The sequence below is a fragment of the Sebastes umbrosus genome, chromosome 3, assembly GCF_015220745.1.
Source record: "Sebastes umbrosus isolate fSebUmb1 chromosome 3, fSebUmb1.pri, whole genome shotgun sequence".
NCBI classification, from domain to species: Eukaryota; Metazoa; Chordata; class Actinopteri; order Perciformes; family Sebastidae; genus Sebastes; species Sebastes umbrosus.
In genome coordinates this window covers 30,662,555-30,690,535 of record NC_051271.1, presented here as the reverse complement: position 1 = coordinate 30,690,535, position 27,981 = coordinate 30,662,555, and the positions used below count along the sequence as shown (strand labels likewise).

Genomic DNA, 27,981 nt, shown 5'->3' with positions numbered 1-27,981 from the left:
AAAAATAATGTTTCAAGTTCTAATCCTGAGTCACTGTGTAAATGTTCAGTTATCTTTTGTTATATGCCTAAATATATGTAAAATTATATAAAAATCCCTCTCTTTCCTTTTCCTGGAAAACGTTAAAATACTTTTGATGACTTGGCTTGTACATAAATGTATCCAATTAAGTGTGATTTGGGGCGAATAGCTAATCTTGCCCATCATATAATACCCACACAGCTCATGGCGTGTCACTAGCAGAGCCATTCATTTCTTTAACGCATTAAAACAACTTGACTTAACTGATTTTAACCAACTAAGCAATCCATTGGTACCAACAATGTCATACTAGCTTGTCGCTAAGGAGGCTAAATCACACTTCAGAGTTGCGCCAAATTTTGGTGAGGAAAAACTGTCATGTCCATTTTCAAAGGGGTCCCTTGACCTCTGACCTCAAGATATGTGAATATAAATGGGTTCTATGGGTACCCACGAGTCTCCCCTTTGCAGACATGCCTACTTTATGATAATCACATGCAGTTTGGGGCAAGTCATAGTCAAGTCAGCAAACTGACACACTGACAGCTGTTGTTGCCTGTTGGGCTGCAGTTTGCCATGTTATGATTTGAGCATATCTGTTATGCTAAATGCAGTACCTGTGAGGGTTTCTGGATAATATTTGTCATTGTTTTGTGTTGTTAATTGATTTCCAATAATAAATGTATACATAAATTTGAATAAAGCAAGCATATTTGCCCACTCCCATGTTGATAAGAGTATTAAATATTTGAAAACTCTCCCATTTAGGTACATTTTGAACAGATAAAAAATGTGCAATTAATTTGCACATTTTGATTAAAAATGTTAATTGCGATTAATCGCAATTAACATTTTTAATCAATTGACAGCCCTAGTTTTTACAGTACCTTTGCTTTTCTCACTGATAAGAAGTGGGTGGGTCCCAGATGGAAAAAGGTGATGTAAAATTTTGTTCTACACCCCTTGGAAATCGAAAAGATCTGAGAGGTCCAATCCAGACTAATTTGCGATTTCATCTGGCAATTTCATGTTAGTCCAGCTCACTCATTGAAAAATCCATAATATTTGTTGTCCGGTAATTTCATAAACTACCGGACACAAGACATCTCCTACTTCACTGAAATGTCTATGCTCAGTCTATGTGCACTGGAGCCTTCAATTTCCCACATCGCACTTGTGTAAGTCTCATACTGGAGCGGGATTGGCTCCAAACTAATAGTGATGTCACAAATGGTGCTGACACATACGCATGTTAAACTCTGATTTAAGGTGAGCACTGAGCAACCTTCCTCCTTCAGCAGATGAATGTGAAAATAAACTCAGCATCATTCTGCACAGTCGAGCTCAAACATCCAAGTGAAGTAACAATAAGCACAACACATTTCTGTGTGGAGGGGGGCTTTAACGTTACAGAGAAATACTCGGGATTTGGGGCTTTAAGTCACAATTAAAGACCTCAGTGTCAGCCCCTCAGTTCCTTCCCGCCGTTAAAATATTAGGATCATACAAAAGATTGCGCTATCCATGATTTGATGAAGGACTTCATGCTGCTTCTTACATTATAGAGCAGTCTACCCCCTCATTACACAGGCCAGACAGGCTAAAGCTTTGCTCTGCAGGCTGTTGCCACAGTCAATGGCTCTAACATTTCATCTGTGGTGGGGCTTTTCATGATGGCTTGGCTTGCCTCTCTAAAAGAGCAGCGAGGCCCTGGTAAAAAGCTCAAGGATCATTGGGGGGAGGGACAAGCGCATATTAATGTCATTTTCTCTTCAAGGAGCAATTTCACAGCCTGGGGGGCTTATCTTAGGAGGTCCTGAGCCATAAAGCCTAACTGATGATGTGCTGCTCAGACACATGCAGTCTTCTCTGTCTCTACTTCCCACACACACACACACACACACACACACACACACGCATACGCGCTGTGTATCTGCTAGTATGCACAGAGACAATGCGATATACATGCACAGTCAGACACACACAAATGCTTATAGGCACGCAGACACACACACACACACGCACACGCACACGCACACACACACAACTACACACACCCACAGAGCGAGGGGAATTCATGTCAAGCTCCCAGATTTGCCACCTGAGTGGTCCACCCCGTCCACTGGGTCTAGTTGCTTACTGTCAGCCCTGTGGCTGCTCTGTCTCACAGTGGTATTCACACGCACGCATTACTGTAACACACACACAACACACACACACACACACACACACACACACACACACACTGATGTGTGTTTCAGCCTCATCTGGTACCTACAAAATGTGCACATTTTCGATATCATAGCCATTTAAACTTCATCAGTATGTCACTGTTTCACTTCCATGGGCTTACTGTTAAATTAATGACGTGCCTTTTTCTAACACAGACTTCAACTAAACAATCCCAGAGGGGAATTACAGTGAATTACAAGTTAATAACGCACACTCTTAACAACTAGGGGTGTGATGATCCATCGATCTGGATCGTTATATCTATTGAATGATCAACGATATCATCGATGCAAAGTGAAAACATCGGTACGTTATCATTATCTTGAAGATGCGCCTTATTTTGACATTCCCATGGCATGTCTGTTTCACCATTTTTGTCCTGAGCTCACCTCCCTTCCTAAACATCAACAGTGCTAGCAGCATTCGTGAATCAATGTAATATCGTATTCAGGATGAAACTGGTGATTTACACCCCTACTAACAGCACTCAGGACAGATGAGAGATGAATCACACATTCATCACTTTTGTCATGTAAAAACCTGCAAAATTTCCGCATCTTAATTTAAAATACTACTATTTTATTTTCTTATCCAGACTTTTTTTTAAATGACATTTTCAAATGAGTTGGCTTAATTCTTAATGGGTTATAAAGGGTATTTTTTTTCCACAACAGGAAATGACACCTATCACTTATGGAACAAAGCAAAAATATGACGTTGTTTTTCCTAGAGACAGACGACAAAGTGAAAGAGATTAGAAGATATGACGCCTGCAGCCAGTCATTGTTTGGCAAAGCTCCGACTTCGTAAAAGCTGCTGTAAAGTCTATGAAAAAGGGCTTTAAAGGAAAAAAAAAGGTAAAAGCATGGAGACTGTGTAGATAAAAGCTGGGAAAGAGGGTTGCACTCTGACAAAGCAAGCGTGTAACTCATCCTCTGGCCTCTCTGGACAGACACACACACACACACACACACACACACACACACAGCATATCTCCCCCTGGACACACAGCCCCTCTGCTGGTGTGAGGGGCTCTGGGTTTGCCTTTGAGAGCCATCCATGCGGCAGGACAGACATTATCAGGGAATTAGAGGGGAAATAATGCTTGTCTCCAGTCCCACTGATAACAACAGCAGTAGTCAGGGCAGCGCTGGGCAGGGAAAGCCCCCCCCATTTAGTGCCTGCACCAGCACAGTATGGTCAAAAATGGAAAAACGAGTGCCATTTGGAAAGTCTACGACCAAAAATACTGTAATTTAAAGCTGGAATAGGCAGGGTTGGAAGCAACTATGGTTAAAAAAAGTTAGTTTTATGAAACGGTCACTATATCCTGACAGTAGCACATGAGACAGGTAATCTGAAAAAAAGTCATGTGCCTCTGTGTCCTCCGGTGCTCCTAATGGCATCTGCAGGATTTCACAGACTGGAGCAAATCAACCAATCCCAGCCGAGCTGGAGCCTTGCCGTCTCTGAGCAGCTGTCATTCACTCGCTAACTCCGATCAAACAGTCAAACTAGGCAGCGCTGATCAAATATAAATCAATATTCTGTTACTGTAATGCCTATTTCTCTCCTCAAATGTTTTCAGAAACATCTTGTAGTGTACTGTTTAGTTGTAAAATGAGAACGTTTGTAACCCGGCAGCCATGTTGAAAACAGTCGAGGAAATACCAAGCACCGCCCATCAGCCGGAGCACTCTTTCTCATTTTACAGCTAAACAGTACACTACAAGATGTTTGAGAACATTTGAGGAGAGAAATAGGCATTAACGTAACATAATATTGATTCATGTTTGATCAGCGCTGCCTAGTTTGACTGTTTGATCACAGTTCGCGAGTGATTGACAGCTGCGTCCGTTGAATGAACAGCCAATAGGAACGCTCTCTCTCTGAAATGACCTGTGATTGGCCAAAGTCTCCCGTCACGGGCTACATTTTTTAAAGCCTGAAAACAGAGCCATGATGAGGTGCAGAAGTCTAGTTATCTCTCAGAACACTTGAATTATAATATGCTGAAAGGTTATTATGGAATTGTTTCCCAATGATGCCAGCTGATCAATCGGGACGTGGGTATGAATGTCAGGTTTTGAAAAGTAATAGAAATAGTCGGACTAGTCGAAATAGTCCCCCCTCACCCCTTACCCCGATGTGTGGGGGCAATGGGTTTCCGAAGCTATCCGACCATCCGACACACAGTTCTGATGAAGCACACTGGCAGCTTAACACATGGTTGCATTTGCAGTCTGGCAAGAGTGAGGCATCTGCTTATTCCAACATGTTTTTCTGTGCTGTAGTGTAAGTCCATAATGATAATGTAATGCTGAGGTGTTTATTTCTGAGGGAGAATGTCTCTTTCCGCCTGATCCCATTCCCAAAGAAATCAGAGAGGATTATCAGCGACAAAACAGCCGAATGGGTTTCAGTTTCTTGCTCGAGGACACTCGAATAGCACCGATGCTCCCTCTCACAGGGGTCTGAAACCCAGGCCTGCCACTTAAAAAGGGACCACATTTGCAAGTTCAAGTCAGTGAATATGCAGAGCGCAGACTCGGTCAAATCCAAGCTGTTGGTTACAAATGCACTTGCTAAGCAAAGATACAAGATTGCCATTTACATATTTCCATATTGCATGGATCCAAAAACGTGCAGTTCCCTCTTGTTCCCCCCAACTGCTTATTCTTGCTCCCTCGCCACTCCCTGTCATTTCTGCCTCTCGGCTCCTCTTTCGTTCCATCAATCGTTTCGTTTCCCAACAGATGGGGCTTAAAACCTCCACTGTCAGCCCTTTTCTCAACAACATCACCCTCATGCAAATGAGGAGGCAAAAGATGGGAGGAAAACAGTGTCTCGGTGCATGCACTCGTAAATGCTTTTAATCATGCACTGACAGACAGACAGACAGACAGACAGACAGACAGACAGACAAACAGACAGGATAAATAAGCACAAATATACACAGACAGGTGCTGAGACACGCTGAACTATGCAAGCTCAGGCGTGCACACACTGGTGCAGAAACAAAGACGCACATACACAGGCAGCATGTCAGCAGCGTTCATTGATATGATGAAAAACAACACAACACGACTAAACCCCAAATGTGGAGCAAAAATCCACATTTGCCCCTGCATCTTAGCTCCAGCTGTGGAGACATCAGATCCAGCTTCTTTTTACCCAGTGGCCATTACAGCTTGTCTAAACTCAACTGGTGGACATTCTGGCTGCGCAGAGGAGATAACTCTCTCCTTAATAGGAGGATTTTAATTGGCTGCTGCAGAGCTACATCAAAAACCCAGCAGACCCTGAACTCCAGGAGGACTATTAAACTTGAATTAAAAAAAAAAGTTACAAGTCACAAAAATGTCTCCTCCACTCGGCTATTTCCATGACTTCATGTCCAGTTCACGTTAGACTTTGTGGCTTTAATTACCTCTTACAGCCACTTAAAGGGGATGTCTCGGAGTGGAGAGATGACTTTCGGACTGTACAGTACACAACAGGCCCGGAAAGTCAATAGGTATTGACCCTGGGCAATTAAATTGTAATCTAGTTCACCATGTAACCTATTCAATGGAGTGCAAGCAAGGAAGCAGGGACTTGGAAGAGAAGGTCTGTGAACGAATAGCGTTTGAGAAAAGCAGAGGTTTCTACTTCATCGATCTGTTTAGTTTGGAGTGACTCTTTATTTAAAGCTCACAGTTAACCGCAGGAGCCCAGACAGCGTGTATTGAATTTCTTCCATATTGGCTGAGAGCGGTCTACTATTGTTGTGCACGCCTGGTGGCTGCCTTTGTCACCTATATTAATGTAGATGCTTGCACCCTACACCTCACTTAATTTCCTTACAGGACAATTCTTAAAGAAACTACTTGACTGCCTTCCCCTCAGGTCGCATCCGCTACCCTTTACTGAACTCCCCTTCCTGTGAGATCCATCTTTGTTACCTGATGGGGTAGTCGGCAGCACTGAGGTTGATGAAGAAATCCCAGCTCCAGTCCCTCATGGCCAGCAGGTCAGCCATGCTGCGAAGATACATGGTCAACAGACTGGCGCCGCCCCAGATGGTGGCCATGCGCCAGGGTGTCACCCTCACATTCGGATACTGGGCAGCCAAGGCGTGGCACCTGCCTGTGCAGGTAGTTAGACCGCTGAAACAAAGGAAATAATCACACACTGATTAATGTTGTGTCTGACACCAAGAGATTAGATTTTAAAAGTTAACCCCTGAAACCCGCGGGATCGCGGCGAATCCCAACCGACTTTACTGCTTTCAGTGATAATCACATGCAGTCTGGGCAAGTTTTTTGCATGCAGTATAAATGTGATATTTTTCGCCTATTCTAAAATGGAAATGGAAATAGAATTGCATAAATTGGGTTTCACTGTTAAAGCTGAGACTCTTGTGGATCCAATGAGCACAATTGGATTTATGTATTGTATCTGTGATGATGTTAGTCCCCATAGTTAGCCAATTTTCATATAGTGGAGACCATTTTTGGAAATTTGACGTCACTGTATAAAATATGACCTGTGGTGACCTCTAGGATAATCACAGCCTCATGAAACCTTTACAACCACAAACTACAGACCTAGAGCATTCAGAGGATGGATGGCTTTCCTAGGTAGGTTGACAGTAAGGGGAATTCGAGCAGCAGTTTCTAGAACAGAAGTGCTCACCATCTAATCACCAAATGTCAAAGTTTTTAATACCCAAATCACAGCATGGCTTTTTTCTCTGGTGTTCCTCAAGGTCCTGGTGTCTTAATGTGGTATTTTGGAGGGATTATTGATCATTTTAACAATTCTCGATTGGGTTAAAAAATGGTTAAATTTAGCACCAAATCTGTCTAAGAAATGGTATCAACACAACAAGTGCTGCATCTCAAATTAATCTTCAGGTTCCCAGCTTTCAGATGATGTACACCACTTAATGTCGCATACACTGTGACCTGCTATCTCCCCCTAAAGACACCTTATCCCCCCTAAAAAAGGACAAAAAACGGGTATATTGTGAATCTCAGAGGGTAATGTAATTGAGTAACAAAGAAAATATTAATATTCTAACCAATCCTCCATTGATAAAACTATGGATTTAAAAGGCCTTGACTGGCCTCACATTAAAGATACATCATGTCTGCAGGCTCTCTGTGGCTCACCTGATCGACGTGTATGTAGTAGTAGTGCGAGGTGTGGTAGATGGCTTTGAAGAGGCGTTGAAACTGGCGAGAGGCTCGTCCATGGACCACGAGGACAAACGCTATTCGGACTGGTTTTGATGGAAAGCTCTCAGCAGAGTCCTCATCCCACTGGACATTTAACAATTGGCTTTACCTGTTGAGGTACAAAGACAACATTTATTGCAATGATACCAGTGATTAGACATCTGTATTAACCACATTTAATTCACACAACGTTGCATGGATTCTTCATCAGTAATATAATCAGGGGTTTGATTGCCAAATCCAATCTGTTATTTAATTTGATAATCTACGAGAGGCTGCACAAACCGCGCTATTACTCACTATGATCGTGTAGCACCTATAAATATCTCAGAGGGACAAGGAAAGCAAATGCATAATGAATATAGTTATTAATGATAATTAAATGTTATTCTTTCATTAAACAATAAACGGAAATAGTCTAACAAGGCTGCTAGGCAACACGGTAAGTAGCAGTTGGAGTGGTATAATTAGCATATTCATAATAATTAACTGCTATGCACAAAGTGAACATTCAGTAGGTATTTTACATTGTCTCTAAGTGTGCCAGAGTCTGAACTAAGGAAGTACCTGTTTTATAACTACCAATCAATAGCTCTCTTGAAGATGTACAAAGACTATAATACAGCCATTATGCCTTGAAAAACACTGCCTGTATCACAAGTAACTTCCCTTTGTTCTCCCCTGTCATTTAAAGGAGACATATGGTCATTTTCAGGTTTATACTTGTGTTTTGGGTTTCTACTAGAACATGTTTACATGCTTTCATATAAAAAAAACCCCATTATTTTTCTCAGACCGTCTGTCTGAACAGAGATTATTCACCCTCTGTCTGAAATGTTCCGTTTAGTACCTGTCTCTTAAGATCCCCTCAAGAAAAAACTCAGTCTGCTTTGATTGGTCATTGTTTCCAGTTTTCTACATCTGCGCTGTTGCCGTCTTCACAGCGTCACTGCAGCCGGGAACTCATTGGTTGTGTCAACTACACAGAGTTTAGCGGCATTTCTACCGGTGACAGTATAGTTGTGACATCACAACCTTACGGATGTTTTGATACTTCACAGTATTTATATAGCACCTAGGCCATAATCAAAAGAGACATGGAAGTCTCACATTCTACAATATGGGACCTTTAAAGAGGACCAATTATGCTTATTTTTGAGCTTGTATTTTGGGTTTTACTAGACTAGAGCACGTTTACATAATTTAATGTTCAAAAATGCTCTTATTTTTTCTCATACCTGCTGTGCTGCAGCACCTCTTTTTAACTCTGTCTGAAACGCTCTGTTTGAACTCCTCCCCCCTCCACAAAAGCCCAGTCTGCTCTAATTGGTCAGCTGGCCCACTCTGTTATGGTGGTTCAACCGAACCAAACTCTTCTGACTCCGCTCCAGGTCTGCTCTAACTAGCTTTGTTTGAGGGCGTGCCAAACTAGTCGCTAGGCAGGTTTTATCCAAATGTGTTACTTGGTGAAATCATCACGTTACGGAAGAAAAGGCAGGACTTCAAGCAAGGCGTTTCAGGCAGTTCAGAGGGGGAGAGTAACTCCTTTGGCCTGGACTTTTGGACTTTGTAACAGTGCAGAACCTTTTACATGCACAAAAACTATATAACACACTAAAGGAAAGGGAAAAATACAAAAGCATAATAGGTCCCTTTAAATACAGTATATTGCATGTTCTCAGGAGTCCAAATTGGTTAGGATTATGCACAAGGAAAGAAAGCCTTGCTACAATTAAGATATTAATAAATAAATGAATAAATAAGAACAAAAACGTCCTACAGCTTCCTCAGCCCTCAGGAACATAAAAAAACAAAAAACATAACACAAACCCATGACTCACTCATCCTTTTTCTTATGTGACTGAATTGGAACTATGACAATTTCAACCAGACAGTACACACACTGTAACTACTATCCTCATCCAGACAGGAATCCTAATAAGCGATTCCTCTGAGGCTTTTCAGGGTGGAGCACAGTTTTGTCAATGTGCCATCATTCCTCTCAGGCAAAACTCCCAGAAGATGCCTTGGATTTCACACAAATGACAACAAGAAGCATGCAGGCAAACACCGCCCCCGGTCGCAGCCCGCCAAAGCCACTATCAAATTAAACAATTCCAACAATCTCTGGAGAGCCATTGGTAACTCGCATAGCTCCATTGTGTGGTTTTTGTACCACTCTTAACCGCTCAAAAACAACACTTGCACTTCAAACCTGAAGAAATCCTTGCTGGAAGCAGTTCTGCACCATCGAGTCCCGCAACATTATCGCAGACATTGTTTGTTTTGAAATCTTCCGCTTACTACAGCACATGTGCACACGCAGTTTATGGGACATGTTTGTTCACAGGAACGTGGCTTAAGGAGGATAATGACTATAATTTGTGACTTCAGCTCCCGAGAGCCTGTCTGTGTTGAAGATGTAGAGGAAGCTGAGGGATTACTGAGGTGGGGGCTGTTCATTCCCCTGAGGTTACATTTACCTCAAAAATGCCCCCTCCCGGCCTCAACCCGTCCTGCCCCCTCAGGCTCCTGTAATTACTCAAAATTTTAAGGGCAAGTGTCTCGAACACGTCTTCTCTTTAGGAGTCGACAGGGACAGGCTGAGTAGGCCTGGTCCTTCCCGTTTAACTAATCTCATTCATTCAAATTTAAAAGGCAGGTGTCCAACATGGCTTTGTGTTAAAGGTTGACCACAAGGTTGGGGTTAATGAAACGCTCCCTTGGCTCCATTTGGCCCCAATTGTCTGTGGCTCTGTCAGTCACTCATACTTATTCCTTGCTTCTCTCTCTCTCTCTCTCTCTCCCTCTCTGCATGTGTGTGTGTGTGTGTGTGTGTGTGTGTGTGTGTGTGTGTGTGTGTGTGGATGTGTGTGTGACAGCTCAGGGGGGAAATCTGCTGTGGGCCGTATCAGATTGAACGGTAATTGGTGGCCAGCTAAGAAGGTTCACTGGTTTGCTTTGCACACGGATAATTGGCCAGTCACTTCACCAAAGCACTCTGAGAGTGTGTGCTATGCTAGCTAGCTGAACTAATGAGCACTGCTGTGTGTTGTGTGTGTGTGTGTGTGTGTGTGAGAGAGAGAGAACTTAAATTCTACTGTCAGTTTGTCGAGCTATGTGTTGTTTATCGCGAACGAGCTTCATGTGTAGTATTTTTTTAACCGACTGTGCACCTGAAGACACCGCAGGCCTTTTTTCCGACAGTAAAAAAAAAACAGAAGCCCTCCTCGTGAACTCATCACTCTTCATCATCCTTCCCATCTCCATCAATCTTTTAAACTACCTCTCCCTCATCTGCTATCGCCCGACTCTCTTCCTCCATCATCTTGTGTGTAACTTCGGGCTCTTACCCGCCTCCATCTTAAACTGCTCATATGAGAGGTTAGAACACGAGCTGAGCTATATCCCAAAGGGCTTGTACCAAATTGTATTTGAAAATGTCTCGGGATGGCGTCTGCTCCTTCAAACCGTCCACAGAGCCGGGTTGCAGACATATAAATCATATCCGTGGGTTTTGATTTCGATGAATGCAATAACAACTTCCGTTACCTTTTCTTTAAACCTGTAATGACGGGCCACTCGGGGGTAGAGCAGACACAACACTCTGCTCAACACTGACATACTATCGCCTCTTAAGTTGATATGGCCAGCAGTTGCCTATTTACAGCAGACACGGGGCAGCAATAGCATTTATTTGGAGCTAACCAACAACATGTTAAGCAAACTAGCATGTTGCTATCATGCTGCTCAACCCACCAAGTAACAACCAAAGAAGCATCCTCAGCTACCTCACGTCAGCAAGCAACACATCCCATCACCAGCTAATACCATCAGCTAACAAGATGTTAGCCAACAACAACCTGCTGAGTGAAATATCTGTCTCTTTATCTGCTAAATGCTCCGACAGGTCACCAGCTTGTCACTAACTCTGTCTGCTGTTTTTAGTGCTGGGCTGGTGATTCACTCTGACAATTTATCCTCTTTCAATGGCATCGTTGTCATGATGAAATCGTTATATCGAGATTAGGGCTGGCAAATGGTTTTAACGGCACTAATTATTTAAGGCATTAACGCAACTTGCGATTTTTAGCTTGTAGCGGGCTTGGTTTTAAAGCTGCAGTGAAGATACTGGATCATATGAAACTCGAAAACCTAAGGAATCATGTCATACTAGCTTGTCACCAAGGAGGCTAAATAAAACTCCAAACATGCACTAAACATTGGCGAGAAAACTGTCATGGCAGTGCGTTAAGGACTTAGCCTTGGTACATGGTGCTACTGCTCTACCAGGTAGCTACCGGGTGCGCCCCGTCCATGGCCATTTCAAAGGGTTCCCTTGACCTCTGACCTCAGGATATGTGAATGAAACGGGTTTCTATGGGTACCGACGAGTCTCCTCTTTTACAGACATGCCCCACTTTATAATAATCATATGCAGTTTGGGCAAGCTGACACACTGACAGCTTTTGTTGCCCGTTGGGCTTGAGTTTGCCATAGTATGATTTGAGCTTTTTTTATGCTAAATACAGTACCTGTGAGGTTTCTGGACAATCGATTGACAGCCCAAATTGTTATAAATACATTGATTATAGCAGCTTTAAGATGATTCATACACAAATCCTTTTCAGTACAAGGCCATTAGTTTAAAGCAACAAAGTACAGGTCACTGCCAGCAAGTACTCCTGTGGAGCAACGCAGCCCCACTATATCATTATAGCCAAGTTAACATATGGGAGGCAAAGAGATTGAACATGTTCCTCCTGTATTCAACGATGCTAATACCAGAGCTATCACAAATTGCTAATCTAGCCAAGGCCTCAAGGACAGCATACGATCAAACCAAATTGGACAATTTTCTGCTAACAAGGTAGGACTTGAATTTGGATGGGGAACAGAGACGGGAAGAGAGAGAGAGAGATAACAGGCAGGCAGGAAGGCAGACGGAGAGAGTAAGAAAGAAAAGTGATCTAATTTAGCTGTCGTGTTGTTACAGCCCAGCCACCAGGGGAAAGCCCTTTTTCAATTTCTTTGTCTCCTTTGATCAAAACTGTCAGTTTGAGTGGATGGCAAGTCGCTGTGTGAGATGACAGGAGCTAAAGCACAGGACAAACGATACTCCTCCTCTGGGAAGGGGAATGTGCAAAAAGTTGCTAAGTCACGGTGCTTCCTCTAGTTCTAAAAACACGAGCGGGAAGGTATCTGACTAGAACAGGCGGGATGCATAATGGCTTTCTCCTCCTCCCTGCTGTCCCCCGCTGCATTCCAGTCCACTCACGAGTGTGTACGTGCCGTTCACTTTCAACATGGTTGCCGATGCGTGCCGCCCACCGATGGCGGCAGCCGCAACAAATTACTGTTTACAGAATCACAACCAGACTGCAGATGTCCATAAGTTCTTTGTGTTTGTGTGCGTACTGTCTGACGAAAAGAAAGGAGAACCTGTGTTCTGTGCCAGTTTGACAAAACAAATGAAAATTGGAAACCAATTTGGAGAGAATACAAGCAGCATCCCCATTTTCTCCCAAACAATTTACTTCACCAATTATGTATCGGCAAAAAAAAGACGTTTCTGCCTTTGACGAGAATTGCAATTATGGGAACAGGAAATATTTTACCATGTACTAAAGCCCTGACTGGTCACACCGCGCTCTTTGTACTTCGCTTTTGCGGATATTATATTCTTTTCTTTTTTTTTGCTACTGGTACAGCAGAGAGTAGGAGGAAATAATGAGAACAACAATGAAATGTCAAACTATAGGAGAGAAGGACATTGACAACCTGTCAGCATATTTCCAGGAGTTTTTTTTTGTTGTTGTATCTTGTACATTAGTAAGTCGGCTAGAATAATCAACTCAAGCAAAAACTTCTATTAGCTTATTGATCTCCTGATTGTGAATCTATCTGTGAAGTTCTTTAACAGTGACTTGAGATGAACAATTGTTTTAAGGAGCGCTGTAGCACGGAGCGATTAAGTATGGCTCCCCTGTCTCATCTATTTTTACTGCTTTCACATAATGCTGCATTTGGAGGATTTGTTTATCCTCAGTAATATGAGTGCATACATACATACATACTAGGGCTGTCAATCGATTAAAATATTTAATCGTGATTAATTTGCATGATTGTCCATAGTTAATTATGATTAATCGCAAATTAATCACCAATTTTTTTATCTGTTCAAAATGTACCTTAACGGGAGATTTGTCAAGTATGTAATACTGTTATCAACATAGAAGTGGGCAAATATACTGCTTTATGCAAATGTATGTATATATTTATTATTGGGAAAACAATTAACAACACAAAACAAAGACAACTATTGTTCCAGAAACCTCTCACAGGTACTGCATTAGCATAGAAAATATGCTCAAATCATAACATGGCAAACTCAAGCCCAACAGGCAACAACTTCTGTCAGTGTGTCAGCTTGCCACACTGCATGCGATTATCATAAATTGGGTTGTCTGTAAAGGGGAGACTCGTGGGTACCCATAGAACCCATTTCATTCACATATCTTGAGGTCAGAGGTTCAAGGGACCCCTTTGAAAAATGGCCAATACCAGTTTATCCTCACCAACGTTAGAGCAACTTTTTTGTAGCCTCCTTCACGACAAGCTAGTATGGACATGGGTTGGTACCAATGAATTCTTTAGGTTTTCTAGTTTCATATGATGCCAGTCATACCAGTCAGTCATAGCCATGTCATACTAGCTTGTCGGGAAGGAGGTTAAATAACATTCCAAACTGTTATGGCCATTTTCAAAGGGGTCCCTTGACCTCTGACCTCAAGATATGTGAATGAAAAACTGGTTCTATGGGTAGAAAATGTGTGATTAATTTGCGATTAATCGCGATTAACTATTTGAATCGATTGACAGCCTTATTATTGAGTCACTGAAAATGTAATGTTATCAAGAAATACTTCAAGTGGCATCAGATGTGTACAAAAACATGCTTTCACATAAACAACCATCTAGTGCTGCAAACTAACGATTCTTTTCATTGTCCATTAATCTGTCGATTATTTTCTCGATTCTCGATTAGTTGTTTGGCCTATAAAATGTCAGAAAATGGTGAAAAATGTCCATCAAAGCCCAACATTGACGTCCTCAAATGTCTTGTTTTTGCCACAACTCAAAGATATTCAGTTTACTGTCATAGAGGAGTAAAGAAACAGTAAATATTCACATTTAGAAGCTGGAATCAGAGAAATTGTGGACTTTTTTTTTCTTAAAAAAATCCCTCAAACCGATTCATCGATTATCAAAATAGTTGGCAATTATAATTGTTGCAGCTCTAAACCATTCAGAACTCAGGTGTCCCCGTGATGGGAAGCTGATAGATATCGACCCCAATCAGTGAGACCATTTTTGTTCAGAATACAAAGTGACCGCACTAACCTGCACAGACATAACCAGTTGTATTGACTGAAATCACATAATCAATCAAATTAATTAATTACAATAATGGACTCACCCTCGAAGGGGGGCAGTAGCGAGTGACCTTCTCAGGCATTAACTGCCCTTCCTTGTGTCTGCAGTACACCTCAGCGATCTGTTGCCGGCACTCCTTGCCCTTGGCTCTGGATAGAGCCGAAATGGCTTCCTTGCCGCTGATCCGCACTTGGGCGGCTCGCGTAGGTCACTCCAAAGGCGCTACAGTACACCTGCCTCCTGTGCGGGTGCTGATGTCTGTGCTGTGACTGGGCCTGCTGGGCCTGCAAGGCAGGGATGTGTTGCCGCGACACTTCCGCGACGCCCTGACCGACTGTGTAGGAGTGTGTTGATGCCGACCAGCCGGCGGCTGGTGGCCTAAAGGCAGCACTCGTTTGAGCCGCGGCTCAGACTCGGGGAGTTGTCCCGCCAGGTCTGCTGATGGGCGTGGGCCTTCTCCTGCAGATGCTCCCGCTGATGCTTGTGCTGGTGGCCCCTACAGACTGCCGCGTGTGGCTGTGAGCGTGCACCAAAGTTACTATTGTCTATGTTCTCAAAGTCTTTGGGCACAGAGTTCTCGTTGTTGCTGTCCACTTACTTTTCTCCTTCGGTCGGTGGGAGTAATATCCATCCTGGAGCAGAGAAAGGAGCAGGGGAGGAAGACAAGTGGTGGGGAGCGAGAAAAGAGGGGAGGGAGGACACAAACAAGAAAAACAAGATCAGAATTGAGTGAGCGCGGCGCATATCAAATGTCGGATTAACAATCAATGTGGCATGTATGAGTGGGCAGCGCTGATTGAAGCGTGAGGCATGAAATGAAGTAGCAAGGTACTGAGCGCCGAGGACGACAAGGTGCAACCTAACTGGAGGTGAAGCAGGTCGAGGGCTCCGCCGCTCCGTGCCATCATCAGATTAGCCCGGTTTCAATTAAATCTCCCCCAAATGGGCCCCAGCACTCCGTAAACCAGATTACCAAGAAGGGATAAGGGCCAGAATATGACTGTGGGGTGTTTATGCGCTGTGTGCATGCATGTGTACAATTCCTTTTTCAGCGGGGCACATGAGAATGTGAAGAATCGTAGCGGTGTGCAGTGCGCGACTGGAAAGGCTGCAGCGCGTGCGTCTGCATATGTCGAGATAGTGTGTGTGTGTGTGTGTGTGTGTGAACGTCTGAATGTACAATTTCCCTATCTTTCCAGCAGAATAGGCTGAAAGCGAAGGAGGGGCACAGGGGAGAGCAGAAAGAGGGGAAAAAGGGTAATGAGTGAAAGTGGGGAGTGCAAGGCGACGGAGCGCTGACACGAGTTCTGCTCCCAGGAAGCGCTGGCGTGTTCCAGTGAAATGTGCCGCGATGCATCAAACGGAAAACTAAGAAAGCTGCCTGGCTGCCGCGCTGCTGTTGCACACCTTGCTAGACACACAAGAGAAGAGGCGGACGGGGGGGGGGGAAAGCGAAGGGAACGACAAACAGCAGCCGAGGAAAGATAGAGCTCATAACAACAGGATCCCTGACGTGTTCCTCCATTTACAGGACACAGAGAAGAGGAAGGGAAAGTGGAGGGAGAGCTGGATGCAATGTGAGGTAGGCTGTGTATTGGCAAGAATCTGGTGATATGATACGTATCATGATACAAGACAATATATTGCGATACTGTAAGCAAGGCGATATATTGCAATTCTTTTCAAATCCATCTTAAGTAAAACTGTCATAGTATAAAGACACACCACCATATGTACACAAATCTTTAAAAGAAAGTCCTGATGTGAATGGCTACTATGGGCACTAACATCGTCACACATGAATACAATTGGACTCATTGGATGAGCATGTCTACTAACTTGTCGCGAAAGAGGCTAAATAACACTCCAAACTTTTGGCGAGGAAAAACTGGCATGGCCATTTCCAAAGGGTCTCTTGACCTCTGACCTCAAGATAAGTGAATGAAAATGGTTCTATGGCTACCAAGATTTAGCGTAACATTGGGGCATTATTTCACCATCACTGTGAGTATGACATGGTCGGTACCAATGGATTCCTTAGGTTTTTCTAGTTTCGTATGATGCCAGAAATGGAGCCTGCTACAACTTCTGGAATAAAGACTAGCGCGAGCCGTCAGATTTTAAGGTGTTAATAAAAATGTATACAGCGTTTTGGAGAATCATTACAGTATCGCAAATCATAATATCATCGAATAATTCATGTGTATCAATATTTTGTTAGACCCCTTTTGTATCGTGAGACAGAATGGAAGCAGGAGAGCGTGAAGAGACACACAGGAGGCAAGTGAGATGCTATTGTGAGCCAGACGCTGGCAGCATGGAAATATCTTTCCACCCCTAAAGCCAGGCCTGTTATCAGCCCATCAACCTTACCCTCTCTGCAAACACCTTGTACCAGCACAATTACAACGGTGGCTGGATGACACACTTGCACACTCAGAGAGACAGAAGGGGGATGATATTATAGAAGTGAAACAAGGCACAAAAAAAACAGGATGAAAAACAGAGGAGGACACCAAACAATATTGTCATTGTCAGCTCCTTTTAAGCCGCTTCCTTGGCAGAGGTCCGATTCACACAACACCGGATACCTTTCCTCTCCTCTCCTCCTTCTTCTACACTCATTCCTCTCATGCATCTCATCACCTTTTCCCCCTCTCCTTCCCTTCACACTTCTCTTCACACATCCCGATTCTGCTCTGCTCCTTTCACCTCTCATCTCTTCTGCTCCGCATCTCCACTTCCCTCATCATCTGTTCCCCATTTCACGTCTCCCACACCTCCTTTTCTCTCTCTTCATTTTATTCTCACTTCGTCTCTGCTCCTGCCTGTCATAACCTCTCCTCCTCCTCCTCCTCCGATCCTTGTCTTCTCTACTTTCTTCACCCCCGCCAGTTTAAACAGACATGTTGTCTGAATGGCAGAACCTGCTAATCCTGCGTGTAACAGCTGCTTAGGCCAGTGATCACCTAAAAAGAAATCCCTACTTGCCGAGTTTCAAAGGGAATGCTTTAGGGGGGCTAACCATGCCAGTGCAAGTCACTGGATGTTTGCAGAGGTAAAAATGAGCCTGTGTGTCATTCATGATTATGGGTATACAGTGAATGCTTTTGTGGCTTTCATTTTTTTTTAAGTGTTCACTTGTGTGTGTGCTTAAGGGAGGAGAGAGCAAGTAAAGTAGAGGCCGCATGTGTTTGCCCTAGAGAAACGGATACTCTCGCTTGAGTCCCACTGCGAGAGACAGGAAAGATGAGGGATGCAGGTAATTGGAAAAACGCCCAAGTGAGCAAATGTTTAAAAACAACAGCGCCGAATGTCCCTCAACCCATCTTGATGGAACAAATCTCCGTATGTTCAATTACGAAGCGTAAAAAATGACAACTGTTCTTTGTTGGCAGCCAGCTGAGAGACTTCAGGAAGTTACTGCTCCTACTCAAGCTATGCTAACCAGCTGCTGGCTATAGCTTTATATTTATCCTACAGACATGAGAGTGGTATTCACTTCTCATCCAAACTCTTGGCAAGAAAACAAATAAGCATATTTCCTAAAATGTAAAACTATTATTTTTAAGTTTTAGGAAAACAAGCAAGCATTGGCGCTACATCACGCACAAAGGTCACGTATTGAATAAGTGAGACGATTGTTTTGAACCAAAGTGATAACCAGACAGGATACGTCTGATTCAGCCCAGCAGGTGAAATTGATTGATTGATCACATCATATGGGCAGTAATTAATTGCCAGCAGCACATTGCAACGCTGAGAAAAAAGAAAACCTTAGGAATTTTGCAAGAATACAAACAGCCCAATCATCACAATCAGATGCCGACTGCAGGCAGCAAATGTTTGGTATTTTTGCTTTATAAATGAGTCATCAACAATTACTCAACTATTACTTCCTCGTTCCCAGCTACAGTACATCTGTAAATTCTGCACTGCAATTTCCGTTTGTCGAATCCCAGTTAGTCTCTGTCCTTACACATTTTGAGACCGTCTCTCTTGAAATACTGTCTAAGCTGGTTTTAGCTTCTAAACCTACCACCTGCCTCCTCGACCCCTTACCAGCTAAACTTTTTAAAGATCTCTGGCCATTGCCGGGACCTACAATGTTGAATTTTGTCAACTTGTCTCTTACGACTGGTATTGTTCCCACTAGCTTCAAGACAGACGTAGTTAAACCTCTACTTAAAAAAACACCTTGACCCAGGGTCTCTAAATAACTATCGAGCCGTCTCTAATCTTCCATTCTTTTCTAAATACTAGAACGAGTGGCGTCTTAACAACTTTCAGACCAAATATTATAAAGTGACCTTTTCGAACCCTTTCAGTCTGCTTTCAGGATCTGCCACTCCACCGAAACTATGCCTATTAAAGTCATAAATGATATGCTCCTAAACATAGATTCAGACTCCACCTCGGTACTTTTACTACTGGAACTCAGTGCAGCTTTTGACACTATTGATCATCGTATACTCCTTGACCGATTGGAGAACAAATTTGGCGTCTTGCTCTTGCATGATTACAATCGTATCTATCCGAAAGAACGCAGTGTGTCTCTTTTAATAATACAACATCAATATTCTCCGAGGTGAAATATGGCATACCTCAGGGCTCTGTTCTTGGCCCTTTGCTGTTCTCCCTATACATCGCACCTCTTGGCCAAATTATACATAGTCATGGAACTAACTTCCACTGTTACGCTGATGACACACAGTTGTATATGCCTATAAAGCCGGAGGATTGATCCCAAATTATTAAATTAGAGGCCTGCCTGTCTGCGGTTAAAAACTGGATGTCAAGTAATTTCTTGCTCCTAAATTCAGATAAAACTGAGATTCTGGTCATTGGCCCTGCTGGACATAGACATCAGTTTGAGCAAATAACTATGTCTTTAGATAACTGCGATATCCCCGAGTTCCACAGTTAAGAATCTTGGCGTTAGGTAAAAGTTTTTAGAAGGGCATGGGAAAATAGCATTTTGACGCTAAAACATACATTCTTGGACCAAACGTGGAATGTTAGGATTTGAATGCATAAGGAACACCACTGTGAAGCTACAGAGTGATATCAAAAACTCAAAACTAATGGACCCGCCCTTAAACTTATAATTTGACAAGAGATTGCTGTGTTTCAAACTACTTCTTTGAACGCATCCCAGCTGGCTGTAATTGTTTTCTTTCGGGGGGAGGAGAAAAAAAGTAAAAAGCATCACAAAGATGTTTATTTGTTGCAAATTAATTGACACGGATAAGAGTCGAGGTTAGCCCCATGTGGCCCTGAAGTGGAAATGAGTAGTATTTGTAAACTGGCAACTGAGGAGATTCCTCTGGATAAACAATCTTCACACTGTGCTCCCTCCTCCCTCCTTCTACCCCTCCTACTGTGAGCAAAGGACTCCAGTAGCTGTGTTGCTCTTTAATCTCGGGGACCGGGCTCTAAGCAGGAAGCAGAATTAATAGTAGTGTGCGGCCATTGAGGATGGGAGCTGAGTTGGACTGGGCTGGGAGCTGGGGGTAGCTATCGATTGTTACAGGGGAGATGTTTTGTGCTCCCTGGGAGTGTCGAGGAGGCCAATGCCAGGATTGCTTGGCATGCGGTGTGCTGGTTATGCAGACACACACACACTCACACACACACACACACATACACACACACACACACACACACACACACACATACACACACACACACACACACACAAACAGCCCTCCCTGAGCTCTGCTGAGGAGTGAGGAAAAAGCAGAGGGGGTAAACGCTGATATCATCCATCACTGGTAGGTACATTTAGAGAAAGGCCTTTGGGGCTGGGACTCTCAGCACCCCCTCCGGGAATGGTTTAGTCCATTTCTCAATACAGAGCTGGCCCTTTCCACTTTTCCCCCTATTTCCTCTGCCACAGGGGGAAATATTTCACCTGTCTTTTTTCTCTCTTTCCCTCTCTCCCTTTCTCCCCCCCAATCTCCTGTGCAGCAGAGAGAGAGAAAAAAGCACATATCTCTCTCTCAGCACCTGTCCAGCTTCACCCCTCTCCTCCTCCTCCTCCTCCTCCTCCCCTGGCCTACGAATCATCCCTCGCTCTCGGAAGGAAAGCAGTTCATCTGCTCCACCCCCCCTCCCCTCCTCCCTAATGCCATCATTTACTGGTGCAGTCCCATGGTAGATGTGAGGGGAGAGCAAGGCAGCAGCACATATCAGTTTCACCCCGCCCGCCTCCTTAAAAGACATCACTCCTACGGGAGCCGAGCGGAGATAAGCTACCGCGTGTGCCAGCGGCGCGTACTCTGTCAACACAAGCTGGCGTACGGACGGACGGACCGCCATGCAGACAACCGCCATGTAAGTTTATTAAGAAATACAGTACTTCCTGTGTGAGTACAGTAGGTGAGTGCTGAGTCACCTCTGCGGCGCGCGGGCCAGCTTCTGCTCCGACCTGCCCGCCATGTGGCTAACGAGCTCAGATTAATTACCTGGACCGGGTCCCTGCGATACTCTGAGCAAGATGTGGCGTCTGGCATGACACGGGAGACTGATACACTGACAGACTTAGTTCACAGCTGCTCTAGCACCTCAAGACGCCTCACGGAGAAATGAGCCAGGGTAGAGCAGGGACGACCTAAATGCTTAGTGACTTCTTAGAAGTCTTACTTATGGTAGCTCATCAGCGGCAGAGTTTGGGGGCGAGAGCAGCTGCTCTTTTCTGCTTTCTCAGATTCACAGTTTAGGTATCAAACACATACAAAGTATGACAAAGTAGACTGAGCTTCAATGAGGCTGGGCGACATGGAGAAATTCAAATATCATGATGTTTTTGACCAAATACCTCAATATTGATATTGCGACAATATTGTATGGTTGACCATTGGTGCTGTTAGAAAATATCTACACAATGAGATTTTTGATAAATAATCATCAGTAATGTGGATATAATGACTGAGCGGGTAAAGGCAAATAAAAGAACAGCTGGAACAGTCTGGTAAGTTCAGAAAATTACATCACTTTAAGAAAACACATGCAAACAACACAACACAAGCAAATGAAGAAACATCGTCACCAATTTGACGACACATGCTTAGTATTTAGAAAAAGTGCTGCAAGAAGCTCACATCACAATGGAAACTGTTTCCAGAGGACACTAAAAAGTGATGCACACGGCTGGGACATGCTTGTTGCCGCCATGGTTTGTGGCTTATGAAGTCATTGAAGTCGGCTATCCGTCATTGTGATCACATGATTTAGATATTATAACAATAAGCAAAAGGCTAACGCTAGGTTAACTGTACAGCAAATATCTGCAATAATATCTGAATCATGTGATCACAATGTTAAAATAAACCTTAACCCCTGAAACCCAGTTCTAGAGTGAAGGTACTGATAACATATGAAACTAGAAAAAACCTAAGGAATCCATTGGTACCAACCATGTCATACTAGCTAAACAACACTCCAAAGTTTGGAGAGGAAAAACTGACAAGGCAATTTTCACAGGTGTACCTTGACCTCTGACCTTAAGATATGTAACTGTAAATGAGTTCTATGGGTACCCACGAGTCTCCCCTTTACAGACATGCCCACTTTATGATAATCACATGCAGTTTTTTGAATGCAGTACAAATGTGTTATTTTCTCCTATACTAAAAATGGTGTGTTTGAATATTTCTGCATACTGGGGTACCTAAACAATCTTGGATTGCAGACATTGACTATCACTGTAAAGCTGAGACTCTTGTTAATCCAAATGAGCCCAACTGTATTCATGTGTGATGATGTCCCTTGTAGTGAGACCATTTTTTGAAATTTGACCTCACTGTATAACATGACCTGTGGTGACCTCTAGGATAATCACAGCCTCATGAAACTTTACAGCCACAAACTAGAGACCTAGAGCATTCAGAGGTGGTATGGCTTTCCTAGGTAGATTGACAATAACAGGATTTCTGAGCAGTTTCCAGAACAGAAGTGCCATCCAATTGCCGAAAAATGCAAGTCTTAACAGAAATCTCTTCTTGCAGCGCTTTTTGTTTCGACAGGTTGGCGAAGATGTTTCTCCATTTGATTGTGTTGTGTCTATTTGCAGGTATTTTCTTAATTCGCAGTGCGTTGAGCCTTCAGGGCCACCGCACTAAACTATACCTGACAATAGAAGAACAATCAAGTTGGAAACAGGGTGTAGAAATACAGGGAGAGAGATTTTTTGATTTCATAAGACATGTTGCCCTTGGGTTCACTTTCTAGGGTTTTCATTGTACTCTATCTTCTATATTTCCTGAGATGCCGCTACCTCTCTCTCTCTTTCTTTTTCTCCCTCCCCTCGGTCAATCCCTTCAATCCCCTTCTCCCCCACCGGCTAAAACCGGAGGAATGCTGGTCACATGTAATGTAAGTGCGTACGTGTGTGTGTGCGCAAATGCACGATTAGCGGCAGCTCTGAATGAACAGTCTGGGTTTGGTATGCACAGAAGCCTCTTGTTGTGTGCCCTGCGACAAGCCCCGGAGCGAAAGTGGTGAAAAGGGAGTGTGTCTTTGTGTGAGTGTGTGTGCAAATGTGCTACAAATACCTGGTGGAAGACACACAGCGAGAACCTCTGAAAACTACTTAGCGGCTTTACGTTAGGGGAAATGAAATTTGGAGAAAGGATATGTTATCTGAAAAAGGAAGCAAAAATATGAAAAAAATGCCTCTCTTCTGGGAATCTTCTTAAACAGACAAATGATTGCGATCGGCTACTTACTGTTGAAACCACTGAACAAAGATCAAAGTCTTCCAGAGACAATGATCCTGGGGTTGAGACTCGTGGGTATTCCAGAGGGCAGAGGTGACATCACAAGCGATGTTGAATTTTTCACTTCTTCAGATATTCTTGTATTGTAATTATACGGCTTTGCTGACTATATTTGCGTGCAAGGATTTCAACTGGGCAAGGAGACAAAAAACCCAGACCTCTGACCCATAACCACAGTGTCTGTGGAAGATAGATGGAGTTCCTCTTCCTCAAACAAGTAACCTTGTTAAACACAGCAAAGCTTTGGATGAAAAGCTCCCCACAAAGACACATTATGAAGAAATGTATTAACTGTGGGGGATTCTCGAGGAGTTCAAGACCACAGCGGAATTAAAAAATACTTCTGCTTCCCGCACAATGTGTCTGCATGCCACTGCAATACTTTTGTGATCTTTCATAACAGTTATTCCCCAGAGCTCTGCTTGAGTAAAGATACTCAGCCCACTAAAAACATTAATGTTCTCTGAGAGCCTACTCATATAAGAACCCCACCAGGCTGTTCTCATACACCGATCGTAGTCATGCCTACGAAAGTAATGTAATTCGTATATATATCACAAAATCACTTGGTATGTCCACGTAATCGTGAACCAGGAAGTATAAAGGGTGACAAACGCATAGGGAGGAGGTCAGGATGGATGGGTGGGTCAAAAATCAACAGACTTTAGTTCCATACTACTGTATCAATTCTCCAAAAGGCTGTATCGATTTTTCATTAACCTCTTACAAATCCCAGTTGCTATTCTGTCTTTCGGAGGTGGTAGCTGGCTCAGTTTTAAAGCTAGAGTGAAAGTACTGGTATCATATTAAACTAGGAAACCTAAGGAATACATTGGTGCCATGTCATACTAGGATGGCTTGTTGCTAAGGAGGCTAAGTAACGCTCCAAACTGGAAAAACTGCCATGGCCATTTTCAAAGGGGTCCCTTGACCTCTGACTTCAAGATATGTGAATGAAAATGGGTTCTATGGGTACCCACGAGTCTCCCCTTTACAGACATGCACACTTTATGATAATCACATGCAGTTTGGGGCATGTCATAGTCAAGTCAGCACACTGACACACTGACAGCTGTTGTTGCCTGTTGGGCTGCAGTTTGCCATGTTATGATTTGAGCATATTTTTTTTATGCTAAATGCAGTACCTGTGAGGGTTTCTGGACAATATTCTCATCGTTTTGTGTTGTTAATTGATTTCCAATAATAAATATATACATACATTTTCCATAAAGCGAGCATATTTGCCCACTCCCATGTTGATACGAGGATTAAATAATTGACAAATCTCCCTTTAAGTTACATTTTGAACAGATAAAAAATGTGCGATTAATCGCAATTAAATATTGTAATCGATTGACAGCCCTAGAAGAGAGCCACCGTTATTGTTATCAGTAACATTGCAAAAAAGTTTTTGTTCTTCCTGGCCACCTGTACTTCACAAACCCACATTAGTATTCTACGCTCACACTCTTGACCATTAAATTTCTTACTGTAGTTCTGAGCATCGGAAATCTAGGAATTCAAGCGTATTCGTCTATTGCACTAAGTACAAGTCACTCCGCATGAGAGCATCAGATAAATGTTTGAAATGTAAATGAGTCACTTAATGGGCCATAATTTGATCTAGAATCTGCTCACTGTTGTGGAAGTGAACTGAAGTGAACGCTACAGCGGGAAAAAGAAGGAAATACCGTAAATATGTTGATATCTTCTGGAACTTCCCCCCCTATATTGGATTAAGAAGAAACAGAGTTGAGAGGCGAACTCAGACAACCTCAGAGATTTATTCTGAGTGTGTACCAACAACAAGGAAACGCACACTGAGAACAATGTTAGAGCTAAAATCCCCAAAGTATGTGGCAAAAGTGAAGCCGGGCTGCCTGAGTCTCACGAGGTTTGGTTCGCCTTCTCCCCTTAAAAATCTTTACTCGGCATCCCAACAGCTTACATAGATGGATTACTAGACACACACACACACACACGCACACACACACACACACACCTGTATTTCCAGACTCACTTGTCCTCTAACACACACACACCATACTGTACACACACAAGTCTGCATACTCACACACACACTAGTCCCTTGTGAGACTGGTTTAGTGCAAGTCACATTTATCCTGGGGCCGTCTGTGTGTGCGTGTGTGTGTGTGCGTGCGTGCGTGCGTGCGTGCGTGCGTGCGTGCGTGCGTGCGTGTGTGTGTGAAGTGATTTCTGTGCTGTGGAGGCAGCAGAAGCCAGAACCCAGGGAGGGTATTGAGTCTGAGGGTGAGTGCCTCAGTGTTTATGTACAGTAGAGACTGTAGTACAATTTGCTCACCAAGCTTTTCTCTATTCAATACATGTGTCCTCCATGTTAAAAAAACAAGAGGGCATTCACACGCATGTTAACGCTACTCGCTAATCCGTCACATAAACATTTAAAATAACATGAATTCTATTTTCAGGAATTTCACTTTCTATGCCAACATCGTGACATGTTTGTTTGACATGGCCGGCATGTACTGGTGAAATAGAAATATGTCTATTTTGTGTTTAAAAGCTGTGTTCATTATTGTGTTTTGTCCTGAAATAGCTAATTACAGGCAGTAAAGGCAGCGCAAAGGCGAGGGCTATTTTTGCAGATACAAAATGCATATATATATAGCTGGTGTTGATGACGCATATTGTGCAAGACGAGAGATTTAGTTCACTGAGCAGTTTCACACGAAACTAAAAATGATGCTACGACAAACCTACAACTTTCTTGACTTGCAAAACTAGCATGTATTATGTGTGATTCATGGCGCAATTCCAACGGGATCAAAAGAATATTTGTCTCTCACCGTTGACTACCGTACATATTTTTTTCAGAAATAAGGTCCCATGGGGTCCACCGAAAGGGGCGGGACTTCTCCTCTCTATAGACTAGCAGTTATTGATGCTAACATGATAATTAATTCTGCTCACAACTCCTCCTCCAGTACACTCTATTTTATTTTACAATGAAATGTAGTAACCTGAAATCTTCGTCTAATCATTAAAGAAAACAGCGCAGATTTGTTTCATAGATGTCATGTAATGATATTACATAGAACATTAAACACATTTGTCTCAAACACTGTTAAAAAAAAGTGTTTTAAAAAGTTCTAATTTATTTTTGACCTGGGGAAGTGCATATTTGGTAAGTTCTACATCACAACATTTGTGAAAGATTTAGGTAAATTGACAATAGAGGAAGGAGCCCTGAAACCCAGAATTGAGTTAGCATTTTAGCACTTTCGGTTCCCTCGTCTGGAAGTCAATGGATTTTTACTTGCAGGCTTGAAATATGGTCTGTGGTTAACACAAGCTGAAGAGATTTTAAAAGTTTGTTTTATGACATAAAACACATCAATAAATACTCCACTCTTGAATATTGAAGCCTTAATGGGTCTTAAAAAATGCGGTTGCTAACAAGTGGCTCAATGAGACTACTAAACAGCCTCGTCGTGTATACTCGAGCTCATGCGACCGTGGTGTAGTTAGTATATAGCCTAACGTTAGCTTTTTACTTCTGCCGATTGCATTCACACTTCAAAAATCATAAAGTGGTGTTCATTTGTGAAGATTATCTTGCTGACCAAAACGTACAGATATCATAACGTGCCTTTGCCTCAGAGCTTATTTTTCTAAAATAATCCAAAACCCAATGGAAAAATCCCATTGTCTTTTTGTCGAGGGAACCAGGGCGATGTTAACTCCTGCCTGGCCTACAAAAATACGTCATCCCTGGAGTACTCTATAATAAAATAGTCTCCTAAATGTAGCTATGCGTTAGATTGTCTTCTTTTTTGAAACCTTGTGGGATAAAGTGGGTTAACCTTGTGTCTAGCTGTAGTCTTAACAGGTGAGTGCAGGTCACCTGAATCTTTTGCAACTCTGCCTCCGATCAGGGTCGGACACAGTTCTGAATATACACGGGTTTCAATGCAGAAACCTCACTTGTTGCAGGCTGAGGTTTGCAACTCAATACAGTTCCCACAATACAGTGCTGAAATATATCTCTCTAACCTCATTACTACTGTAGTCAACGTCCTTTTGTGGAGCACAATGAAATGACATGCACCCACTCACTCCTTCAAAACCATCCTCTTTCCTCATCTTCTATTCTCGTAACCACATCCTGTTCTCTGCCCTCCTCTGCTGCCTCCCCACTGGGTGAACCCTGGGAGTTTCCACATGACAACAGGAATCTAAATCATGCGGCTTACATACAGTATATTAGGTCCATATCTCAAGGGCATGAAAGCCCTTAATAAGCCATG

The 27,981-nt window shown here is 43.1% G+C and overlaps 1 protein-coding gene and 1 long non-coding RNA gene across 2 annotated transcripts in view; one reads left to right on the top strand and one right to left on the bottom strand.

Annotated features, from left to right (window-relative positions):
- Positions 1 to 27,981, bottom strand: part of xylt1 (xylosyltransferase I) — a 103,987-nt gene that overhangs the window by 33,825 nt on the left and 42,181 nt on the right. The window contains 8 exon segments of the mRNA XM_037764802.1: positions 6,198 to 6,373; positions 6,375 to 6,401; positions 7,410 to 7,578; positions 14,942 to 15,100; positions 15,102 to 15,271; positions 15,274 to 15,302; positions 15,305 to 15,505; positions 15,508 to 15,544. Coding sequence (XP_037620730.1) covers positions 6,198 to 6,373; positions 6,375 to 6,401; positions 7,410 to 7,578; positions 14,942 to 15,100; positions 15,102 to 15,271; positions 15,274 to 15,302; positions 15,305 to 15,505; positions 15,508 to 15,544 — 968 coding nt within the window.
- On the top strand, positions 5,856 to 27,390 carry LOC119485304. The gene is made up of 3 exons (XR_005206246.1): positions 5,856 to 5,866; positions 10,482 to 10,486; positions 27,045 to 27,390. It is a non-coding gene; the product is annotated as an uncharacterized LOC119485304 (long non-coding RNA).